Source organism: Coregonus clupeaformis, unplaced genomic scaffold (genome assembly GCF_020615455.1).
Source record: "Coregonus clupeaformis isolate EN_2021a unplaced genomic scaffold, ASM2061545v1 scaf0011, whole genome shotgun sequence".
Lineage (NCBI taxonomy): Eukaryota > Metazoa > Chordata > Actinopteri > Salmoniformes > Salmonidae > Coregonus > Coregonus clupeaformis.
Window position 1 is genome coordinate 798077 of NW_025533466.1, and position 25987 is coordinate 824063.

A 25987-nucleotide genomic window follows, 5' to 3' on the forward strand; every position below is an offset into this window, starting at 1 on the left:
GCGAAGCAAAGTGGCAATAGCCATCGGTGACAACACTACAGGGTAATATAGGTGTCCTCCGAATTAATTCTGTCGGCAATTTTGCTCGTTGAATCGGCGTCTGCATGTAATACAGAAAGGTAAGACGACATGGGTGTTTCGTGTGTTGTGCATAGCTGACAGGTTGTCCAACAAATAGTCCACGTAAAAATGAATAGCAATATTCTGCTGAATGGCTACATTCTCACGATGCTTCTGTGTAGATGACGCCGCTTCTGACGTCCTGAATGTTCTTGTAGCCTACCCTGTGTCAATATGTTATTCTGTTCGGGCTGACACTTCCTCAATGTCGTCTTATTGTCACGTTTAGGCTACCTTGTGGCTGTGCTTGAAACAGACCAGGTACATGACATGTTGTGAATATCACTGAAACTTATAGGCATACTGTTGGCCTATTATTCATTTAAGAGATCGATCATATGAGCAGGGTCTAGGCGGTAGCCTAGTGGGCAGTAATCTCTCGTGGACAGATTAAATGGGCAGGGGTTGGTTATAGGCTACTGGGAATTGAGCAGGAAGACAGAAGTTATGTAATAGCATTGACTTGAGATACACTGCTATACATAAAGGGGAATAACTGAGCATTAAAGATGAAATGTTTAGAGACTGAAGCTCCAATGTGGAGGGAGACCACACACAAGTGTGTGTGTGTGAGTGTGTGTATGTGTGTGTTTGTTTGTGTCAGTGTGTCTCTCTGTGTGTCTCTCTGTGTGTCTCTCTGTGTCTCTCTCTCTCTCTCTCTCTCTCTCTCTCTCTCTCTCTCGCTCTGTCTCTCTCTCTCTCTCTCTCTCTCTCTCTCTCTCTCTCTCTCTCTCTCTCTCTCTCTCTCTCTCTCTCTCTCTCTCTCTCTCTCTCTCTCTCTCTCTCTCTCTCTCTCTATCGCTCTCTCTGTGTGTGTGTGTGTGTGTGTGTGTGTATGTACTGTATGTGTGTGTGTGTGTGTGATGTGTCAAGAATGATGTAGGGAATACCTGAGTCAAAGCTGCCTAGTTTCGCAGGATGGATGGGGTAAATTAGTTGTGAGGTCTTTATACCATGCTCCCTGTAATGTGAACCAGAATTCGCAACCTCCCTGGTATCAAACCTGGGTTGTCTGAGAAATCCAAGAATGCCTTATTCCACTGAGCTAATGCTTAGTGGTTAGGTCTGAGGGCTAAAAAATATTATTCTGACCACTTCCATTACAATTCTATAAACACTATAAACATTGTATAAACACCTATAGGCTACTGTTGTGTGGCTGTTAGGCAGACTGTCTGTTTCCTTTGCCTTTGATGCTGCATCCCTCAGCGCACATTAAACATTTCTCAGATTTGATTAAATGAAAGCTGCTTTAAAGTGTTCAGATTAGAGAATAGAAGAAGTGAATAGATTATTGAGATACAATGCGGTGAAAATGGCTCTTGTCACAGGTCATAGAACGCAATGGGCCAAACATCCACTCCTCGCTAGATTGGTTTCACCTTTTATCCACACGCAGTATGATATCAAGGCACCTCATAACTTCTTAACACTTTTTCTCTTTTCTATTTTGTAGATCATTACCTAATGCTCACAAAGAAAAATAAGTCCCAAAGAGATTCATTAGGATGTAGAGACCATAGAGTTGAATAGAACAGGTATAGGCTAAATGTAATGTAGAATACCATCTTATTATTCACTCTGTTCTCTGTTCTCACTGACCTGGGAATGTTCACTACCTAACACTTATGCGTTTCTGTTGATGCGGCTTGGATAGGATAGGACTTGCCCAGTGAGTTGGTACAATCAATGAGTCACTGGTGATACCTCGTCCAAGCAATCATTTTAGTTGGTGTGTATGTGTTCCCCGGAGTGCTTACAGCAGTGTGAAAACACCTCTCTCCCTCTGTACAGTGTCATGGTAACTTCATCAGACTACTGGGGATGTGTGTGTGTGAGTGTGTGTGTGTGTGACCTGGAAGTCACTCCTCCTACAGTTTTTCCGTTATCTCCCATCACAAACAGGGCACAAAACACATACTATGTACTATATAAGGTAGATCTATTTGGAACTAGTCTCAAAGGAAGATTCTCTTTGATCTGTTTCCAGCACTGCTTCATCTTGGTCAGCAGTGGTCACTCAATGGGCTCACTGATTGAAGTTGAGTTCTTATTCTGATCAGATGAACCTCTCTCTCTCTCTGTCTCTCTCTCCTGATTGTTGTTCTGCCTACCGACAAATTGCTGATCCTATCTAATCAAACTCCTCTCCCCTCTAATCAAGTCTGCTGGGTTATTGTTTGAATCGTCTGTTCTTTGTCTGGAGTGTTCACAGGTCATTCTTAGAGTGGGGAGGCCTACTAGAGTTGCCATGAGTGATTACTAGGCCAAGCCTATATCGCCATGTTCATTTGTCAGTAATGCTTTATTTTACAGTCTGGCATTTACCTTATTGTGTGATGGATACTTTCTGAGACTAACTTCAAGCCTGGTGGTACCAGTATAATAAAAGTAATAAGGTGGTTATTATTATGTAAATACATTATTGCCATTTACTGTACTTTCTGACTATGTATACTAGGTATAGGCTATTTGTCTTTACTTGGCCACTTTTACATAACCTATTAACAAAGGGTACTGTATGTGATGGTTTGTTGCCAAGCTGTAAAAACAGCACTGATCACATCCCATGTGTGCTTTTAAAGCAGCCCATGCCTCATGTACCTAACCAGGCCTGTAGAAATGCCCAGATTATATTTATTTGGCCAGGGCTCCATGACTCAGAGCAAGGGGGTGTGCATTAGAACATTGTGTGTGTGTCTATGTGTTCAGGGTGGGCTGTTCCATTTTTATCCCAGTGTGCCTGTCTGACTTGTTTTTTTCCCCGCTAAATTATAATTATCTCAAAGAATAAAATGGGCCGGTGTGTGTGAAATGCCAGAGCTAATTTCCGGTCCCAGTCTGCCCCGTGTGTGTTTGTATGTGTACGCACAAGCACAAGAGGGGTTATAGCAGTGGGGAGATTGGGGTCAGTCCTTTTTGGAATGTGAAATGTTTGTCCCACATATTCTAGAGAGGCCTGTCTCTCTGTTACTAAGGCCCACAGCCCCTATTGTCCCTGTCCTTTCACCGCTCAGCTCTTTATTCTCCACAACCGCACATCTCAATTAACACACAGGGGAGCTTTGTGTGGCCAGAGCGCTCTCTCTCTCTCTCTCTCTCTCTCTCTCTCTCTCTCTCTCTCTCTCTCTCTCTCTCTCTCTCTCTCTCTCTCTCTCTCTCTCTCTCTCTCTCTCTCTCTCTCTCTCTCTCTCTCTCTGTGTGTGTGTGTGTGTGTAAAAGAGAGAGAATGAGAGAGAAAGTTACAGACAAACACAGGCAGACCAAGACCAAGAGAGAGAATTCAGAGAGACAGAGAGAAAAGTGAGAGAGAAAAGAGAGATAGAGACAGTGAGAGTGTGAGAGAGAGAGAGAGAGAAGAGAAAGAGACAACGAGTGAGCGAGACAGTGAGAGTGAGAGTTTTAATGAAAGGATGAGGAGGATTTCCCCGTAGCTACCTGGTGTTGTGAGCTGCAGTACCAGTCCCCCTCTCAAGGAAAGGACATCCTCTCATACAACTGGTAGCCTACATGTAGGGAGAGTGGAGTGCACTTCAGATCTGCGTTACGTGCTGTGGATGGATTCTTCCGTTACGGTTGTCGCCATTGTTATTGCAGAGCAAACGAAGAGGATGTGATGCTAGCAGCCTGATCACCAGAGCTTGGACCAGCCCTCCACCACCAACCATCCTAATGGATCCTTAGCCACTGTCTGCTGCTATTTGACTGGTGAGTGGAATCTCTTATACAGGCTTGTGAATAACTATTTTACCATGTAGATTTAATTTGATGTTGCCTATACCATACAGAAAGGTAGCTCCATTTAGCTAGTACTGAACAGTTTGTATGTGTGTGTCAGTGGAGGCTGCTGAGGGGAGGACGACTCATAATAATGGCTGGAATGGAGCGAATGGAATGGCATCCAACCATGTGTTTGATGTATTTGATACCATGCCACTGTTCCGCTCCAGCCATTACCACGAGCCCGTCCTCGGAGTGTAGAGCTAACGTGCACTAATGTGATTAGCATGACTGTTGTAAGTAACAGCAAACTTTCCAGGACATAGACATGTCTAATATGGGCAGAAAGCTTACATTTTTGCTAATCTAACTGCACTCTCCATTTTACAGTAGCTATTACAAACAAAACTTGCTCTGATTTGTCATCCTAAGGGTCCCAGAGATAAAATGTAGCATAGTTTTGTTTGATAAAATCAATTTTTATATTTAAATGTAGGAACTGGGTTCTACAGTTTGAAACCCTGCTGTCTCTGGCTCCACACCCACCCCGCCCAGCCATCTAGATGTGTGAAGGTTACTGTATAAGCTAATGATCCATCATGTATGACATTCCTGGGAGTGTGTAAACTTACATTTTGTATTACCATATCATTTTTGTATGTTCTCTATAGTTATGTACTTGAAAATGTATCAATTGACCAATTCGGCACATTTGGGCAGACTTGATACAAAATAGTCCAGTATTGCAATGCTTCACTGGATCAATCTGACACTTTGCACACACACTGCTACCATCTAGTGGCAAAAATCTAAATTGCGCCTAAACTGCAATATTATAGTATGGCCTTTCTCTTGCATTTCAAAGATGATGGTAAGTAACATTACTTAACCCTCAACACTTCACATAACTTCATATAAAATACAATATTCTCCAATCAGTAGTATATATTTGACTAGATCCTAAACTATGCTAGATAACTGACCCATCATCTTAGACACGCTACCAAGAAAAACATCCATAGAAATAAATTGTGACCATCATGACATCATCCCCACACATACAAAGATCCATGACACTTCCTAAGTTACATGTATATTACAATATATTCAAATGAATATATCAAAAATAAAAATAACTTCAGTCTTCTTCATCCATGTTCAGTCAGAGGAACCACAAGCTTTTCTCTGGTCACTTGGGGCGCTATCTGATCTACTGAGAAAGTCTTCTTTCCACATCTTCAATCCTGTAAACCTTAAAATCCACATTATACATTTCCAACTTAACATTCCCCACTCCTCAATCAACATTATCAATGGATTCTAAACTGGAATAACATGATATATATTAAGAATTATTACTCTTAATGCCTTCCTGTATGTCTCTAATATTTCCCATATCTTTAGTTCAATTCCTAACACCTTCCTAATCTTGATGGCCAACATGGCCTATATAATCACATACATTCCCTCTTTATCTACTATAATAGCATCCAATGCTATGTGATTATTAATTTCATAGTCTAATCAGTGACATCTCAGACCCAATTGCTTGAAAATCCAAGACTGTTAATAGATACAATGTTCAACTCCGACTTTGTTCTACAAATATACCTGATATGACATACACATTATAACACTCTATTTTCACTCCCTGCTAAATCAGTACATCCCTGAACTATTCATGCTTTAAGAATTCAACCAAAATCAGATCATATGAAAATAGCATAACCCCATGATAGGAACCAATTAAGTACTTGCCTATCAACATAGATATGTACCACTCTAAACATCCATATCAATATCACCCAATACTTCAAAGGTATATAGTTACTAATATGTTAATATGTTAACCCAATTAATCACATTAACTTCCATGTTTCCAACAGTATGATTCAACAATGTCTACTCAAAATAAAGTGTATCCTAAGACATTACTATAATGTATCACTGTTTTAACCCATAATATCTATAGAAGACAGTTCTAAATTGTACAATCAATATCCTTCATTTTGAAAATAATTATACTAATATATACTAATGATTCACTTAAATCACTCAGTCATCTTATAAATTATAACCCAAAACCAAATTACTTAACTCAACCAAATTTAAAATGACAATCCTTATTGATTCACTTTATCCTTATCAATGAAAATTAAAACCCTCAACTTTATCACCCATTACAACTGTCAGAATGTACACTTATATTAACATACAGTATAAACATCCATAATTATATCATGACTTTCCTCATCCTGATAATAAATACAGATCATTATCTCAATGCATTCTTAATACTATTAATTTATCAGTGTATATACCTACTACCCAAATTATCAAATTTAGATAAACCCAATTTTATTATCAACACATCTAAGCAATCGCTTTATTTCTCCGGCACTTAAATCTTCTGGCGTCTCTTCATTATGTTCTTCAGATATCTTCACATTTCAAAACGACTTGCCCATAACAATGTCACAACTTCAATGTCTCATCCGAGTCACTACCTTTTCTACAACCCATTGTTCTTGTCAATTTGCCAACCATTTTCCCACAACATTAGAAATGTTGTATCTGACCATATATTTCTCCATTCTCACTCAATGGTGGACTCCTGTCCCACTCCTTCGAGATAAAAACATGAGAAAATCAGTTGATAGCTTCGATTGGATGTTGCACACCGATTGCATGTAGAATTGGTGCATTACAGAATATCTTCGACACCTCTGATATTAATCTTCAGCCGGTTCATAGGTTGTAACATTTATTTAGGTTCACACCATTCTAGGCCAAATTATCCCTGCTATGCATCAAGACACCATCTGTATTTACCTCACTAGAAGACAAACATAACATTTTAATTGATTTTAATTTCTAATCCAATAAATCCATATAAGCGTTCACTACATGACAAATTATTATGTTTTAACAATTATTCTTAATACCAATTTCTAATATACTTCCCAATTTCTGTTCACATCACTCTGTGTAGTGTGTCCTTGCATCGCACCAATATGGAATTCAAGATTCACTGCTACAACGACACACAGACATAGACACAAAAAAAAACTATGCTCCACAGTGGCAGTTCCATCTTCCTCCTCTGATTTTTATTACCTCCTACAGTGGGACAAATAGATGCAGGTATCTCGCTCTATTACTTTCCCTTCCATTGAGGTAGCCAGCAACACCTAGTACTAACCTCTCCACCTAGATTCTGTCCAGCTCTGGCTTCTGTAATCCTCTACTGCCACAGTCTCCCATGCACAGAAAACGCCCCGGTTCTCCTCTTAAGTTGGCAGAGCATCCTTACCCTTTTGAATGAAAGTCTGCAGAACATTGTTAGTTGAGACACAGTATGCTACTTTACACTGTCTTCTTATCAGTCAGGAAAAGCCTCGATTAGGAAGTGCACATTCTTGCATCTTGTTATATTCCACTCTTTCCATAGACATGCCTCCTCTACATTCTACCTTATACCACAAATAAATTTTCACCTAAAACATTTAATCTAACCCATAACACATTAATTACTACTGCTCATATTCTTACTACAATATACAAATGTACCAAAAAATCCTCATACCATCAGTACTACCCCCTTTTCTGAACACATGAGTCACAACGTGATTCATGCTTTCAAAAACAAAACACCAACATTGCCTATTAAACCAAAATAAATTAAATTAAAATGACAACATTTGATAATACCTTAACTTACTTCTATCCCGTAAAGTAATTCAATAATAGTAAAATTGACTAACAACAGTTATCCCTCATTCAGGGATAGCTCTCTCACTCTTTCCTATTCATGGTCCGAATCATACAGTGAGGGAAAAAAGTATTTGATCCCCTGCTGATTTTGTACGTTTTCCCACTGACAAAGAAATGATCAGTCGATAATTTTAATGGTAGGTTTATTTGAACAGTGAGAGACAGAATAACAACAAAAAAATCCAGAAAAACGCATGTCAAAAATTTTATAAATTGATTTGCATTTTAATGAGGGAAATAAGTATTTGACCCCTTCTCAATCAGAAAGATTTCTGGCTCCCAGGTGTCTTTTATACAGGTAACGAGCTGAGATTAGGAGCACACTCTTAAAGGGAGTGCTCCTAATCTCAGTTTGTTACCTGTATAAAAGACACCTGTCGACAGAAGCAATCAATCAATCAGATTCCAAACTCTCCCCCATGGCCAAGACCAAAGAGCTCTCCAAGGATGTCAGGGACAAGAATGTAGACCTACACAAGTTTGGAATGGGCTACAAGACCATCGCCAAGCAGCTTGGTGAGAAGGTGACAACAGTTGGTGCGATTATTCGCAAATGGAAGAAACACAAAAGAACTGTCAATCTCCCTCGGCCTGGGTCTCCATGCAATATCTCACCTCATGGAGTTGCAATGATCATGAGAACGGTGAGGAATCAGCCCAGAACTACACAGGATGATCTTGTCAATGATCTCAAGGCAGCTGGGACCATAGTCACCAAGAAAACAATTGGTAACACACTACGCCGTGAAGGACTGAAATCCTGCAGCGCCCGGAAGGTCCCCCTGCTCAAGAAAGCACATATACAGGCCCGTCTGAAGTTTGCCAATGAACATCTGAATGATTCAGAGGAGAACTGGGTGAAAGTGTTGTGGTCAGATGAGACCAAAATCGAGCTCTTTGGCATCAACTCAACTGGCCGTGTTTGGAAGAGGAGGAATGCTGCCTATGACCCCAAGAACACCATCCCCACTGTCAAACATGGAGGTGGAAACATTATGCTTTGGGGGTGTTTTTCTGCTAAGGGGACAGGACAACTTCACCGCATCAAAGGGACGATGGACGGGGCCATGTACCATCAAATCTTAGGTGAGAACCTCCTTCCCTCAGCCAGGGCATTGAAAATGGGTCGTGGATGGGTATTCCAGCATGACAATGACCCAAAACACACGGCCAAGGCAACAAAGGAGTGGCTCAAGAAGAAGCACATTAAGGTCCTGGAGTGGCCTAGCCAGTCTCCAGACCTTAATCCCATAGAAAATCTGTGGAGGGAGCTGAAGGTTTGAGTTGCGAAACGTCAGCCTCGAAACCTTAATGACTTGGAGAAGATCTGCAAAGAGGAGCGGGACAAAATCCCTCCTGAGATGTGTGCAAACCTTTGACATGCGTTTTTCTGGATTTTTGTTGTTGTTATTCTGTCTCTCACTGTTCAAATAAACCTACCATTAAAATTATAGACTGATCATGTCTTTGTCAGTGGGCAAATGTACAAAATCAGCAGGGGATCAAATAATTTTTTCCCTCACTGTATGTCTATATAGCCCAACTATCACTACTTTCTTTCACCCTCTTACGAAATCATGTCATTAGTAAATTGTCTCCACAAAGCACTACTACCTAATAACATATTTTCATTCACCTAAATATAAATAATTATTTTAATACCAATCTATTAAACAATCCAAGTCCACCTTTCACATCTCCCAATAAACCTACTTAACCTTCTTCAAACAATTCAATTCAACATTTCACATCTCCCAATTAACCTACTTATCCTTCTAACACAGAAAACCCTCTACAATATCTATCATACTCTACCGCTGACTTTCCATCTAACGGTACCTCAACAGATGACAAATTATTTTTTAATTATAGTCAAAACAAACAAAACATCTATTCACAGCGATGCAACTTTAATTATTATGTTATACTCTCCGCTATGTGTTGGTAAGACAATCTCTTTCCTATAATGTTATCAATTAAACCAGTAATTCACTCCAACATTATCAATGTAAGAGTTTGCTTCCGTCCCTACCTGGACTTGAACCAGGAACCCTCTACACACATCGACAACATTTACCATCAAAACACCGTTACCCGTCGCTCCACAAAATCTGCGGTCCTTGCAAAGCACGTTAAACAACTACTTCCACGTCGCATAGCAAGTTACGTCACCACTTCAAACGTCACTAGTTCTCACCACTAACTAGCTAGCCCTTTCACACCAAACATTCGACCCCCTATGACTGCCTTCTCCACAGCAACCACTGATCCTTGTACACCTAACGTAAGCCATAATGTCCCTCACAGCGCTCTCACGTTTCAGCGAGCCCCAATGGTTAACACCTGCAGACAAAAAACATGGAAACTTCCATTTATTTACTAGTAGACAAAATAACACATTCTCAAACAGCGTTCTGCATTTACCTCTATCGTAGGGTTTAAAAACTAACGTAACAACATTAACCATCCTAAATTGTTGTAGTAACGTCATGTTTGGTTCAGTTTATCTATTACGATAGTATGTCCATAATACTTCTGTATTGACCTCAACCAAAAGTTTTCATAGTCCTCAGTCAATGTTATATTTCCTTTTATTCTCCGAATTCCCCTGCTTCACTTCGCATATAAGACATTTGCTTCTCTGTGCGTCCTAAACTACATTCTATTTCCCCTGTAATCAACTAAGATCATAGCCACAGCTCTTATGAAACCACCAATCCGCCATTATCAGAATATATCAGACCTAGGTAACTGTCCTTTCTAAGTAGGCTACAAGTAACACCAAACACTTGCTGTAGTTTACCAGTATATATTGAATTTATATCCATAGGATCAATACCCCATTTATTGATAGACATTACGCCACCATTCTCAATCGTTTAATTTAGCCAACCCTTAGGCAACAAAAAAAAAATGACTAGCACGAAATTGTCTCTCATCCTGTTAAATAAGTTAGTCTTACCATTACAACCACGCACGCTTCAAATCTTCCATTCAACATCACCAAACCAAATACTCTGTAGTATCCATTCAAGAAACACATACCAGCAGTTGAATTACACTCATAAATACAGATTTTACTCTATGCCATTGAAATGACAAATAAATCCCACAAATAGCGCAATTACAATGGTTTGTCATCTTACCCGCTGATACAAAATGAAGTTCCTTCACTTTACTACGTTAGCTCTACCCTGATAATTAGTTCAATGGAACCCTATATTGGCTTTGTACTATATTATACATTACGTCTATAACCACATTACTTATGGTCAGTTTATTCCTTAAACCTTATCTCTATCACATGATCCAACAACGGTACAAACTTAGAAAACCCATATTAATTACTTCCCCACCCATGACGTACGTCTACGTTTGGGTGATCAAGTTAATACATATATAACGTTATAAACTTCTAGGTACTCACATCAAATAATCCCTTCATGGTGTTTTTAACCAATTCTCAATACACACAAATCTCTTCAAACATTTTCCCAGCGGACCAAAAAATAGACTGTAATTTCAGGACACTGCCCTGCCTGTCCAGAAAATACAGACCTTTCCACTACTCTCTAAAATAACCTCACAATCTCCAAACCACTCCTTGATATTCAATGACTTAATTCTGTTATATATTGTAACTTCTTATCAAAACTTATATCAAATTATTATACCAATTTTTGCAATTTATTATGCACCCCTCAGATTCAAATTACCTTCTGCTCTTTGTTCATAAGATAGCCCATTCAATTACTTAACTTTACATTACTTTTACAAAATACTTATTCTAACTGCGGATTTGCCTGTAATAATTTCGTAATTTCCTGTCTCTCTCTTCGAGTTAAATTAAGCTCTGCTTTACTCTTAATGGTGACTGTTTTTCCAGATATCGGTCTACTAAGATGGCCATTCATTACTGCTATTAGTTCATGCATTATTAGTAATTAAATACTTAAATTAAATCCCCATCCTGATCTGTATTAAAATGTAGTTCCTATTTGTCGTTTTTGGTGCTATGTTTCAATATGTTACATTGCATTGGCTCCATTTCCTGACCGTTTTGAGTAATTCACAAAATACTAATCTCTAAGAGGACTGAACCTCCTTAATTTGTACACATCAAAGGGTACCTCAAACCCACTCATTTATAATGTTTTTAACCATTATGAGTTAAACATCACAATAAAGGACTCAAACCTTTATTCCTACTCTGTTGGGGACTCGAAACGCACAACTGTTCACCTTTTTAGTATCGTCTTTCTACTAAGGACTGTAACCTTCAACCGTAGGCCTCGAACCTACACCAAAATACCTTATAGGGCCTTTATAACCTTCTACCAATGATTTGAACCTCTGATTCTATTTTATAATGTCGTACACTCCATAATCTCGTCATGTTGAGGACTCGAACCTCTGACCTATGTTATCGTAGTACACATTAAAAGACCCTACGCCCAATCTTGTTACACCTATTCTCCTTCTCCTCTGTTGTTTTTTTAGTCATTACTCTGACCAAACCCTTCTAAGAATCATAGCACCATTTTATAGTCTAATTTGATAATTCTCCTTACATCCCTTAAATAACGCAATACCACTCATCGTCCCCCTTTTAAAATATAGAATTTTTAAAAGTCCGTTACAGCTAAGCCTTACCACAGATAAGCAGAATTTGACATAATACAAAAAATGAAAGTCTGCTTACCTGTTAGTTCGGCTGTGAACTGCATCTTGTTCGTTTAGACGCCAGTCTGTTATGATGAGTTTCTCGGGTATCAAGTACTTAAGAATGTAATGATATACTTAGACACTTTTGATGGGGAGTTCATATAAGATATTTAATATGGTACCATGGTTCGATATGACAACAGACATAGCCCTGCCTCTTACCATTCCAAACTAACTTAGAATGAAATACTCTCACTTATATACCCTCTGCTACACGTTTCTTCACGAACATCTGGTAACCATCAGTGGGCACTCCCTTCTCTGATGTTATTACTCTTTACCCCCAAGTCATATATCCTGTCCATTACTCATTCTAAGGTCAACATCAGTAATCTCCTTTGACATAAGGAATGCAAACTCTGTGGCACCAAGCCACTTATCTACCAACTCTCCCCTGGGTCACACAACACTATGAAATGACGTCATTACAGGTATCAAGAATATGCATATCCTTGCTTCAGGTCCTGAGCTACAGGCAGTTAGATTTGGGTATGTCAAAGGGTCCGATCCTCGACGGTGCCACCAACCTTCTGTGGTGTGTGTGTGTGATTAAACTCAATGAAGCAATGTGTAATTGTGAACACAGTGCTCTGCTCTCTCTTCACATTCACCAGTTAATACCTAATCCAGAATAGAGACACACACAAACATGCTCACTGTCCATTGCCAAGCAACCAAGTGGAGTTGTCAACCTGACCCTAAACTCAAACATTTCCCATTGATTTACTGAGGTTACCTTTTAGATACTCTGTACTCTCAGATGTATTAGCTGCCAATTGCAATTAATAAACAACACCTTTCCAGTGTGTGTGTGTGTGTGTGTGTGTGTGTGTGTGTGTGTGTGTGTGTGTGTGTGTGTGTGGGTGTGTTTGTGTGTGTGGATGTGTTTAACTATTCTTGTGGGGACCAACAGAACATTTTGTTAGTCCCCACGAGGTCATATGCTATTTCTAAGGGGTTTAGGGTTAAAGTTAGAATTAGTGTTAGGGTTAGAATTACGTTAAGGGTTAGGAGCTAGGGTTAGTTTTAGGATTAGGGTTAGGAGCTAGGGTTAGGTTTAGGGTTAGGGTTAAGGTTAGTTTTTTGGGTTAAGGTTAGGGTTAAGGTTAGGGTTAGGGTTAGGTTTAGGATTAGGGGTAGGGAAAATAGGATTTTGAATGGGACTGAATTGTGTGTCCCCACAAGGTTAGCTGTACAATACTATGTGTGTGTGTGAGTGTGATTGTGTGTGTGTGTGAGTGTGTGTGAGTGTGTGTGTGTGTGTGTTGCACCACACAGCTCACGTGGGTATGTGCCGTGTCTGCACGCTCACATAAATGGCTAATTTCAAATCAAAGTTTATTGGTCGCGTACACAGTTTAGCAGATGTTATAGTGGGTGAAGCGAAATGCTTGTTATAAAATAATTATAATTTGCAGAGCAGTGTTCGCTTTGTGCTGTAAAAGCGGAGCCCTCTTCTCTCTTGGCGAGTCCTTTTAGTCTGCCTCAGATCAATAGTTAGATATTCATGCCAGAGAGACACAGGAAGGCAGAAAGGTGTTTGAAGGCTGGACAGATGGGAGAGCTCACAAAGGGGAATCCCTTTGATTTGCTATGCTCCACCTCCACCGCTTCCCCTCAATAGACATTGAATAGGGGAGCTCTTGGCAAAACAAGTGACAATCTGTTTTGAGATATCATGTGTCTTAATGAGGTGTTTATATAAGATCACGATTATGTACATTTAGATTGGTAATTGGTATTTGTAGAAATGTATTACAGTTGTATATTCTGGAAATGCAAATGTAGATAGCAAATGCCTAGAATTGGACTGAAAACCTGCATACACAGGCATCCCTCCTCTATTGACGTTTGTCTGTCTGTGATGGTGTATGGCTATTGGCCGGTCATGTCAGATACATCAGTGTTGTATTAGAGAGCAGTGTGGTTGTGTGAGAACAGTAGTGTGTCTGGTGGTTGGGCTGAGGATAGAGGACCTAACCCTCTGCTATGATGGAGAGGATCATGCTGCACTACTGCATTACAGGTTATAGTGTGGGGGGGGTTCTCAGACAGATGAACGCAAGTGTGCTCACCCTCAAACATTCAAACCCTCTTTCTCCTCTTTACTCCCTCTCTCTTCTCTCTCTCTCTCTCTCTCTCTCTCTTTCTTTTTTCTTTCTTCTCTCTCTCTCTTTCTTTCTTTCTTTCTTTCTTTCTTTCTTTCTTTCTTTCTTTCTTTCTTTCTTTCTTTCTTTCTTTCTTTCTTTCTTTCTTTCTTTCTTTCTTTCTCTCTCTCTCTCTCTCTCTCTCTCTCTCTCTCTCTCTCTCTCTCTCTCTCTCTCTCTCTCTCTCTCTCTCTCTCTCTCTCTCTCTCTCTCTCTCTCTCTCTCTCTCTCTCTCTCTCCCTCTCTATCTCTTTCTACCCCCCTTCTCTCTGTCTGTTAGTAAGATAGCATGCATCCCTCTGATACGTCAGCAGAAGAGTGGATTGTGATTCACTCTTAATAATCACAGGTTAGGCGCTATAATCTGTTTGGCATCTCCTGGACACAGATTAGGCCTAGTCCTGCATTAACAAGTATTATCAATGGAGAATCTAAATTAAAAGTGCTTCTTTGTTAAGGACTAGGCTAATCTGTGTCTGTGAAACTGGCCCTATGAGCATAGGTTAGACCCTTGGACATGACTTCACATGTAGACAGTGGTTAGAACACCTTGTTTCCCTTACCATCCATAATGAACGTATTAAGGAGTATAAAACCACCTCCGCCTCTACTCCAGGGACATTGTTAGAGCTTTCAGAACATGTAGTTATCAGCTAATCACACACACATACAGATACACACGTGTGAATGAACTAGAACAGACACAAATGCACAAATGCGCACGCGCAACACACACACACACACATACACTTATCAGCTAATCATTTCCTGAGAACAAAACATGTTCTAATCACTTGTGAGTGTGTTTGAGTGTTCACACGGGTAAACACGGGTCATCAGCTGGGATTTAAGGGACACTAAATGAAGTAAGGAGAACACACACAAAACACTCTTGCAAGCAGACATACATTAACACTTGTCCACAATAATATAATAATAATATGCCATTTAGCAGACGCTTTTATCCAAAGCGACTTACAGTCATGCGTGCATACATTTTTGTGTATGGGTGGTCCTGGGGTTCGAACCCACTACCTTGGCGTTACAAGCGCCGTGCTCTACCAGCTGAGCTACAGAGGACCACACAAGTGTGTACACATATTCTGTATACTACCCTCACACACACAATGAATAAAGCCGGGATTAAAAGATGTAGCTACTGTCTTCATTAATCCTTGCAGCAGCGTTTTAGATAGAAGAGACGAGAGAGTGGGAAAATAGTTCATTATTCAACTGAGTTCATTGTTCAAGAGAGGGACAACCTCGTGGTGCGTTTAAGTACCCCATGGCAGCACCTTAACGTCAGCCATATTCCTTTCCTCCATCCTTCCTCCCCCTCCTCCACCACCTGTGGGCTATTTATATCTTGGGGAATCAAAGAGCCAATTAAAACGCAGCTGCACAAATGAGAGAGCCAGCAGACTGAGGTGAACTGTTGTTCACTCTAAGCCATCCTCGGTTTCAAAGAATGATCTGGAGCAACAAGTTGGGCTTACAAACGGTCTGGGGTTACCTTCCTTGAACACTCTTGAGCTACGGGTCAGAAACTGTCATCAACCGCCTTGGTCAAGGGAGTGTTTTCAAACTGCAGTCCATCGAAGGTCTGGAGATACGCACTTGAGGAATAGACTAGTAGCCTCTGTTCTGTCTCGCTGGCTTAGATCTGTGGTCGTCTGGACATTCGGTGAAGCAGAAAAGTTCTCTACATGGACACTATGTATAAAGGTGAGATTCACACTTTGCTCTTCCCTTTTAATATGGTTTTGGTGAGATCAAATAAAATAAGTGTGTGTTTTTGCAGCCCAGATAATGGGTTTGATAGGCTGGATTGAACAGGACTCTGGGTATTTCCCTCATCAACACTTGATGTGTGATAACGTGCTCTTCTGTGTGTTCACCCACAGGTGGTGCCTTGCATCAGAACCCCCTCCAGCCATGAGCTACCCCCATCCTAGGCATCCTGGGTAGGATGACGGCTGTGTGCCCCTCTGGGGTGGGCCCTGCTGGGGCTACGGTGGGGGGCTCCAGGGGGTCTGGGGCTGGGAGTACAACTGGGAGTACAGGGGGTCAGGACAGGAGATACGCCTGCTGGAGCCGTCAGGACAGCTCGGACATCACTACAGATGATGAGGGGGTCCCTGCCCGCCAACTCACCCCCCTGGAGAGGCTCAACCTCGACATGTGCCAGGACGACAGGTAGGACCAGGATGCCCAACACTCTCTTAGAAAACAACAAGAAAGAAGATTCATTATCACATGTATTGTTTTTCTGGATCATTTGTAAATGCTGATTATTTGGCAACCCCTCTGGTAACCCTACTGACAGGGTGGTCCGTGAGCTTACAGTGGGCCGACGTATCGGCTTCTACAAGGTCCACGGGGAGATCGGCTGTGGAAACTTCTCCCACGTCAAACTGGGGATCCACGCCCTCACCAAAGGTAAGGAAGACACCTGCCAAGCAGCAAACACATTAACTGATATTTAACATAACAGACACAGCCCTGCTGTACTGTAGATGCTCACCAAACCTTTGAATCTTTCAATTATTCATTCATAGACCAGTAAAAGTGAGAAGATATGTAGGCCTGGCCAATCTTCACTAAATATGCTGGCTTGAGTTGAATAGTTTTTGGAAAACCCCAGCTCCTCTGCTCCAGCAAAATCTTAAACCGCAGTGTTGACTGACTAGCTGTTTTCATCAATGAGCTTATAATACGTATCCTTAGATAGCTGTTTGCTAATGAGCCAGTGGTTTGGGCCTGTGGTCTGAATCAGCCACAGAGAGACAGCCTGTCTGCTGCCGTTAAAAGATGGATTGATTAGAGATCGTGTGTTTCCCTAACGACGGCTGGAATTGCTGCATGCTTCATCAAAGACTGAAGTGTGTTTGTATGAGTGAGTGAGTGTGTGTGTGTGTGTGTGTGTGTGTGTGTGTGTGTGTGTGTGTGTGTGTGTGTGTGTGTGTGTGTGTGTGTGTGTGTGTGTGTGTGTGTGTGTATGTGTGTATGTGTGTGTGTTTTTGTGTGTGTGTGGTATCGCTTGCTTAGTCCGACAAAGCAAAATGAGCTCCGGGGCATTTTTAAAGGCTGTCACTGAAAGCTGTGACAGAGCAGAAAGAGAGACTAATACCAGTCTTAATGAATTATGCATGTCAAAGCACAATTAGATATCTCAGCACCATCACACCGCTGAAGGACTTTTCCATACCCTATTACCAAAGGTCTTTGTTTTATTCCTTTATATTATTAATTAATTAATGCTATTGATATCAAGTATGGGTGCTACAGGTGAGGTCAGGGTGGTCGGTGCCGTTTAAGATGAGCATGGCATTATTTCTATTACAGCATATTGAATGACTGTCATTCTTAATCCATTCACCCAGCTCAATGTAACATTGATAGGTTTAGGCTACTACATGATACTCAAATTTCAGGTTATTATAATCTAGGCTACGAATGAAAGTTTACAACTTTGGTGCAAAAGTTGAGAGAAAAATGTGAGTAATCAAAGTGACAGACAGTGACACATTCAATACCGCCTTGGACGCTCTTGCCTGCATCTAGCTGATCTAGGGTGTAATAATTAGTCCAACAGTTGCAAACAAGAGTTTCTATTGGACAAATGCAGGTATGTTTATCCCCGTTTCGTTTCGTTTGCTTCTGTCAGGTCAACATTCACAAGGCCGCAGGGCCAAACGGATTACCAGGTAGTGTACTCCGAGCATGTGCTGACCAACTGGCAAGTGTCTTCACTGACATTTTCAACATGTCCCTGACTGAGTCTGTAATACCAACATGTTTCAAGGAGACCACCATAGTCCCCGTGCCCAAGGACACTAAGATAACCTGCCTAAATGACTACCGACCCGTAGCACTGACGTCTGTAGCCATGAAGTGCTTTGAAAGGCTGGTCATGGCTCACTTCAACACCATTATCCCAGAAACCCTAGACCCACTCCAATTTGCATACCGCCCCAACAGATCCACAGATGATGCAATCTCTATTGCACTCCATACTGCCCTTTCCCACCTGGACAAGAGGAACACCTACGTGAGAATGCTATTCATTGACTACAGCTCAGGGTTCAACATCATAGTGCCCTCAAAGCTCATCAGTAAGCTAAGGTTCCTGGGACTAAACACCTCCCTCTGCAACTGGATCCTGGACTTCCTGACGGGCCGCCCCCAGGTGGTAAAGGTAGGTAACAACACATCTGCCACGCTGATCCTCAACACGGGGGCCCCTCAGGGGTGCGTGCTTAGTCCCCTCATGTACTCCCTGTTCACCCATGACTGCATGGCCAGGCACGACTCCAATACCATCATTAAGTTTGCCAACGACACAACAGTGGTAGGCCTGATCACCGACAACGATGAGACAGCCTATAGGGAGGAGGTCAGAGTCCTGGCCGTGTGGTGCCAGGATAACAACCTCTCCCTCAACGTGACCAAGACAAAGGAGATGATTGTGGACTACAGGGAAAAAAAACAGGACTGAGCATGCCCCCATTCTCATCGACGGGCTGTAGTGGAACAGGTTGAGAGCTTCAAGTTCCTTGGTGTCCACATCACCAACGAACTATCATGGTCCAAACACACCAAGACAGTCGTGAAGAGGGCATGACAAAGCCTATTCCCCCTCAGGAGACTGAAAAGATTTGGCATGGGTCCTCAGATCCTCAAAAAGTTATACAGCTGCACCATCGAGAGCATCCTGACTGGATGCATCACTGCCTGGTAATGCAACTGCTCGGCCTCCGACCACAAGGCACTACAGAGGGTAGTGCGTACGGCCCAGTACATCACTGGGGCCAAGCTTCCTGCCATCCAGGACGTCTATACCAGGCGGTGTCAGAGGAAGGCCCACAAAATTGTCAAAGACTCCAGCCACCCTAGTCATAGACTGTTCTCTCTGCTACCGCATGGCAAGCAGTACAGGAGCGCCAAGTCTAGGTCCAAAAGGCTTCTCAACAGCTTCTACCCCCAAGCCATAAGACTCCTGAACAGCTAATCATGGCTACCATTTGCACCCGGACCAAAATAATACTACAAAATATAGCTAGCTCTCGCTCTTGCTCTCTCAAATCAAATCAAATCAAATGTATTTATAAAGCCCTTTTTACATCAGCAGATGTCACAAAGTGCTTATACAGAAACCCAGCCTAAAACCCCAAACAGCAAGCAATGCAGATGTAGAAGCACGGTGGCTACGAAAAACTCCCTAGAAAGGCAGGAACCTAGGAAAAAACCTAGAGAGGAACCAGGCTCTGAGGAATGGCCAGTCCTCTTCTGGATGTGCCGGGTGGAGATTATAAGAATGCATTGCCATTAAGGCCAGATCGTTCATAGATGACCAGCAGGGTCAAATAATAATCACAGTGGTTGTAGAGAGTGCAGCAGGTCAGTGCCTCAGGAGTAAATGTCAGTTGGCTTTTCATAGCCAAGCATTCAGAGGCCAAGACAGCAGGTATGGTAGAGAGAGAGAGAGAGAGAGAGAGAGAGAGAGAGAGAGAGAGAGAGAGAGAGAGAGAGAGAGAGAGAGAGAGAGAGAGAGAGAGAGAAGGATAATTGTTAGGAAGAGAGGGTTGAAAACAGCAGGTCCGGGACAAGGTAGCACATCCGGTGAACAGGTCAGGGTTCCATAGCCGCAGGCAGAACAGTTGAAACTGGAGCAGCAGCACGACAAAGTAGCAGGTCTGGTGAACAGGTCATGGTTCCATAACCACAGGCAAAACAGATTGTCATTCATTTGTTAAGAAATTAATTTGTTCAAAACTGTTCAACTATTGTCTCTCTCTCTCTTTGAGTCAACTACACACTACCTTTTATGCACTGCAGTGCTAGCTAGCTGTAGCTTATACTTTCAGTACTAGATTAATACTCTGATCCTTTGATTGGGTCGACAACATGTCAGTTCATACTGCAAGAGCTCTGATAGGTTGATGGACTTACTGTGTAAGTCTATGGAAGGGGATGAGAACCATGAGCCTCCTTGGTTTTGTATTGAAGTCAATGTACCCAAAAGAGGACGGAAACTAGCTGTCCTCTAGCTACACCATGGCGCTATCCCAGAGATTGCTGTTGAGGCAACTGTAGAACTTCCTTGCAAAACAGTGTGTTTTAATCAATTATTTGGTGACGTGAATATACACTACTTGACCAAAAGTATGTGGACACCTGCTTGTCGAACGTCTCATTCCAAAATCATGGGCATTAATATGGAGCTGGTCCCCAATTTGATGCTATAACAGCCTCCACTCCTCTGGGAAGGCTTTCCACTAGATGTTGGAACATTGGTGCGGGGACTTGCTTCCATTCAGCCACAAGCGCATTAGTGATGTTAGGCATGTATGTTGGGTGATTAGGCCTGGCTCACAGATGGCGTTCCAATTCATCCCAAAGGTGTTCGATGGGGTTGAGGTCAAGCCTGTGTGCAGGCCAGTTAAGTTCTTCCACACCGATCTCGACAAACCATTTCTGTATGGACCTCGCTTTGTGCATGGGGGCATTGTCATGCTGAAACAGGAAAGGGCCTGCTCCAAACTGTTGCTACAAAGTTGGACGCACAGAATCGTCTAGAATGTAATTGTATGCTGTAGCGTTAAGATTTCCCTTCACTGGAACTAAGGGGCCTAGCCCGAACCATGAAAAAAAGGCCAAGACCATTATTCCTCCTCCACCAAACTTTACAGTTGGCACTATGCATTGGGGCAGGTAGCGTTCTCCTGGCATCTGCCAAACCCAGATTTGTCCGTCGGACTGCCAGATGGTGAAGCGTGATTCATCACTCCAGAGAACGTGTTTCCAATGGCGGCGAGCTTTACACCACTCCAGCCGACGCTTGGCATTGCGCATGGTGATCTTAGGCTTGTGTGCGGCTGCTCGGCCATGGAAACCCATTTCATGAAGCTCCCGACGAACAGCTCTTGTGCTGACGTGGCTTCCAGAGCAGTTTGGTAGTGAGTGTTGCATCAGAGGACAGACGCGCTACGCGCTTCAGCACTTGGCGGTCCCGTTCTGTGAGCTTGTGTGGCCTACCACTTCGAGGCAGAGCCGTTGTTGCTCCTAGCTGTTTCCACTTCACAATAACAACACTGACAGTTGACCGGGGAAGCTCTAGCAGGGCAGAAATTTGACAAACTGACTTGTTGGAAAGGTGGCATCCTATGACGGTGCCACGTTGAAAGTCACTGAGCTCTTCAGTAAGGCCATTTATCTGCCAATGTTTGTCTATGGAGATTGCATGGCTGTATGCTCAATTTTATACTCCAGGCAGTAACGGCGTGGCTGAAATAGCCAAATCCACTAATCTGAAGGGGTGTCCACATACTTTTGTATATATAGTATATTTAGTATAGTTTTTTCTAAAAAGAATAACTTTTGTTATTGTTTCATTATAAAAAATAAAATAAAAAACATTCACTGAGGAGGATGGTCCTCCCCTTCCTCCTCTGAGGAGTCTCCACTGGTAGAGGTTGCCCTTAGGCACAGATCTAGGATCAGCTTACTCTCCCCAAAGCCAAATCAGAACACCTTCACCCCTCTCCTAAATGGGTCGAATTTGATGTTTTGATGTTCAATTTGTTCTCTACAACCTACACAGTATGTGTGATCATCATTTCTGTTCGGTTATTTCTGCTCTGTCCTGTCGTCTCATCAATAGTCGAATATGAATTTTCAAGATAGTAATGTTCTTGTTGAAATGAGTAATACTTAGAATTGATTGTTTTAGAATAGGCTATAATCAAGAAAATGGGTTTCCATAGAAATCAAGCTCTCTAACAAATTAGTTAGTTGCCTCAGTCAGAGAAAATTGACAATATACAATAGAATACAAGAAAGCAATAACATAAGCCTATATCTAACGGTTTGCAGGTTTGTCTAGGCTTCTACAGCTCTTTTAAAGCTACATTCTGGGATTTGGTCCCAGATCCGGTCATAGACTTTAGCTGCTTGCTCTGGTGTGCCCCCAGAGGATGGGTGGAGACTTCCAGCATTGTGACATTTAGTTAGGCAGTTTGCGATTTGTTGTCTGTGTTGCCAGGCACCATGCTGGGTGTTGTATGTAATCCTGTTCATTACATTATAGTCATGGAGGTAAAGGAGAAGGCTGAGGGACTACGGAATGAGCTGAACCCCAGACATCAGATAGCTGTCCTTGAGGTTTTCAATGGTCAGTTGTTCCACATAGTTAAAGTCAGCATTATCCAGCTCCTCCCGTGCCTCATCTCAGGACTAACATCCACAACATTGACTGGCTCATATTCAGTCAACTCCTCCTAGCTCCTCCTGCTGGTTCTTCTGATTCCTGCAGTAAAGGAAGCTAGCACCAAGTGTACACTGATGGCCAATGCTGCAGGACAAGCAAGCCACTTTGACAAGAGAGAAATCTGCAGATACTCGCCATTGGATAGGCTAGCTAGCTATGCATTTTGGATCACTTTGATTAGATCGCTGTAAAGCACATCCTCTTGCCACAAGTGTAAATCAGGACCTGGGCATTTCCCGGAATATTGAACCACATTCCACAACTGATATTGAATGTAAATATTTATTACCATAGTGACAGAATGAAACAGAAAAGTTTGAAAAATGTCGGTCCTTAATTTTTATTTATTTAACCTTTATTTAACCAGGTAAGCCATATGACATCATACTTGACAAAGCCACCTAGCTTGGAATGTTGTAGAATGGACATGTTTCATCGGCCACATAACTTGCTTATGCATACAGATATGCTAATGAAGTGTGTGTCGACATCCACAAAGTATTGCACAGTCTTTTCAATATAGAATAAAACACCAAAAGCTTAAACAGCCTACTCCTTCTCTCAACCTCTACTTTTTGGTACTACCTTCTATGTTGTCCTCAGGTATGGTTCAGAGGCTTAATGAACAAGTCCCTCTGTCTGTTCTCCTTCAGATAAGGTGGCCATTAAGATCCTGGATAAGACCAAGCTGGACCAGAAGACCCAGAGGCTACTGTCCAGAGAGATCTCCAGCATGGAGCGACTGCACCACCCCAACATCATACGTCTCTACGAGGTGGGTCACACACACACACACACACACACACACACACACACACACACACACACACACACACACACACACACACACACACACACACACACACACACTCACACACACACACACACACACACACACACACACACACACACACACACACACAGCCTCCCAGGCAAAGGCTGTGTTATACACCTGTTCATGTTAAGGAATGAGTTACACAAAGCCTGGTCAGAAACTAAGCTAAGGTCATCAGTGCAGTGCACTTAAACAGAGTTTATCAGGAGACGATTTGACAAAAAAAAAATTCTCTCTCTGCCTTCCTGCCGGGTGACAGGTGGTGGAGACATTGTCACGGTTACACCTGGTGATGGAGTATGCTGGTGGAGGAGAGCTCTACACCAAGATTAGCATGGAGGGGAAACTGTCGGACATCGACAGCAAGATCGTCTTCTCTCAGATCCTCTCGGCTGTCAAACACATGGTATGGCTCAGGGTTGCAGTCCTACTTACATATACTTTTCAGTGTAATCATCAGGGCCCACCCAAATAAATATTATGCAGTCTCTTTTCCGTTGTGCAACATTGAATGTCATTTAAAGAATATGAGATGTATTTAAAGTACATATTGGTATGTTTACCAGATAAATCTTTGACCCGCCCCACAGCATGACAACAGCATCATCCACCGTGACCTGAAGGCAGAGAACGTGTTCTACACCTGCAGCACCTGCGTCAAGGTGGGAGACTTCGGCTTCAGCACGCTGAGCCGCCGCGACGAGACCCTCAACACCTTCTGCGGCTCCCCGCCCTACGCCGCGCCTGAACTCTTCAGGGACGAACACTACCTGGGCGTCTACGTAGACATCTGGGCCCTGGGCGTCATGCTGTTCTTCATGGTGACAGGAACCATGCCCTTCAGGGCGGACACAGTGGCCAAACTGAAGCACTGCATCCTGGAGGGGGCCTATGTGCTGCCCTCCTGGGTACAGGAGCCCTGCCAGAGGCTGATCAGAGGCATCCTCCAGGCCCAGCCCTCAGACCGCTGCAGTGTGGAACAGATGATGGGCTGTGAGTGGCTGCTGCCTGTAGACTTCCCCCGGGCCATGGAGCCCTTTAAACTGGACCCGTCCTATCTGGCAGAGAGCACGCCTTCAGAGTTGGAGGAGGATGATGCGGAGGTAAGGGAGGCGCTGGAGTTACTAGGGATCACCCCGGAGCATATCTTAAATAATCAGGGGAAGGACTGTAGGAGTTCTGTTACGGGCGTTTATAGGATTCTGTTGCACCGTGCGCACAAGAGGCGGGCGGTGGAGAGCATGCCTGTGGTTATGCATGTGGTCGGGGCCAGCGTGAGTAAAAAGGACCGATTAAAGGTGTACCACAGCTTACGGCACACCTCCAAGCTTTGTGTGATTCTGTGACGAAAAGCCTTTACTCCTATAGTTTAACTATGTTCTATTTTTTCAGTAAAAATGTATGTGACTGCAAAACGGCAAAATGTTCACCGCAGATAAGAGTAACTAAATAAGTCCTAAAGTTGAGATTGATGTTAGGATTTTTCTTATTTTTAAATCAATCTCTGTGAGAATATACTTTAGCCTGGGTGCCAGTCTTTTTCGATGTTATCTTACCAGACAAGGCAAAAATGTTACACTTTTCTCCAAAGTGACATACTATTAACACATACGTATATTCATATATGACCTCATGCAGCAATAAATCCCACAACTCTGGTGTTGCAATCACAACCTGAAGCGACTGAGCCTTGGTAAAACCAGATGTAGCATTGTGGAATGCAGAAAGAGTCAAGCATCCAGGCTAATGAGAATGATGAATGTGATGATTTGAATTAGAAATCAGGAGGTGATTATGTTTCGAATGTTTTATTGCACTGTTTTTGAGAGGCATTTGTTTTTTCTTTCCAGTTACATGACATCATGAGTCTAGACATTGTTTTCATCTCCTATTTCATAAATGCATGTTATTTTTATTCATTTTGCATATGATATCCTAGGTCTGGCTGGGGGTACTCGAGGAGAGGTTTGGGATGTCTATTGATATCTCTTAGCCTGAGTGCCAGTCTGTTTGTGCTATCATGCCAACTCCTTGTCACTCATTGTCATGCCAAACATGTTTGGCTTGACAATAAGCAATGGAGTTGGCAAGAGCACAAACAGATCTGGGACCAGGCTAGATATCAGCAGGTAACTAGTTGAAAGGAACACATTGGCCTATTGGCCTGGTTGGGTTGACAGTTATTTGTACACCTTACCTGTCAACTCCAATAATTACATTTTCAATTGTTATGATGCCATATTACTGCCCTATATATCTTTTAAAAATATTAAATAAAATGCTGAAATACTTTGCTTGTTGTCCTGTAATGTTTCTATAAACTTCACGTGTCTATGTTCATTACAAAACGTCTTTCTCGTCTGGGGTTAATGGATTTATATTATGGACAATAAATGG

At 42.3% G+C, this 25987-nt stretch overlaps 1 protein-coding gene across 2 annotated transcripts; it reads left to right on the plus strand.

The window, feature by feature from the left end:
• On the plus strand, nt 1-25876 carry LOC121585128 (serine/threonine-protein kinase NIM1-like). 2 transcript variants are annotated; one of them, XM_041901493.1, is made up of 8 exons: nt 1-119; nt 3718-3828; nt 16148-16211; nt 16391-16682; nt 16813-16925; nt 23409-23530; nt 23850-23996; nt 24181-25876. In XM_041901493.1, the coding sequence occupies exons 4-8, from the start codon at nt 16456-16458 to the stop codon at nt 24934-24936; spliced, it is 1365 nt and encodes a 454-aa protein (XP_041757427.1). In that variant the 5' UTR covers nt 1-119; nt 3718-3828; nt 16148-16211; nt 16391-16455; the 3' UTR covers nt 24937-25876. The 2 variants fall into 2 exon arrangements, with proteins under 2 accessions (XP_041757427.1, XP_045068342.1); XM_045212407.1 differs by lacking the exons at nt 1-119; nt 3718-3828 and having other exon boundaries at nt 15534-16211.
• The last annotated feature ends 111 nt before the right edge of the window (nt 25877-25987 follow it).

Bases quoted from the DNA above. Each gene is read 5' to 3' on its own strand.
- LOC121585128 (XM_041901493.1), top strand. From the start codon at position 16,456: ATGACGGCTGTGTGCCCCTCTGGGGTGGGCCCTGCTGGGGCTACGGTG. The intron at 16,683-16,812 runs GTAGGACCAGGA...CCCTACTGACAG, and splicing joins GACATGTGCCAGGACGACAG to GGTGGTCCGTGAGCTTACAG. The intron at 23,997-24,180 runs GTATGGCTCAGG...CCCGCCCCACAG, and splicing joins TCTCGGCTGTCAAACACATG to CATGACAACAGCATCATCCA.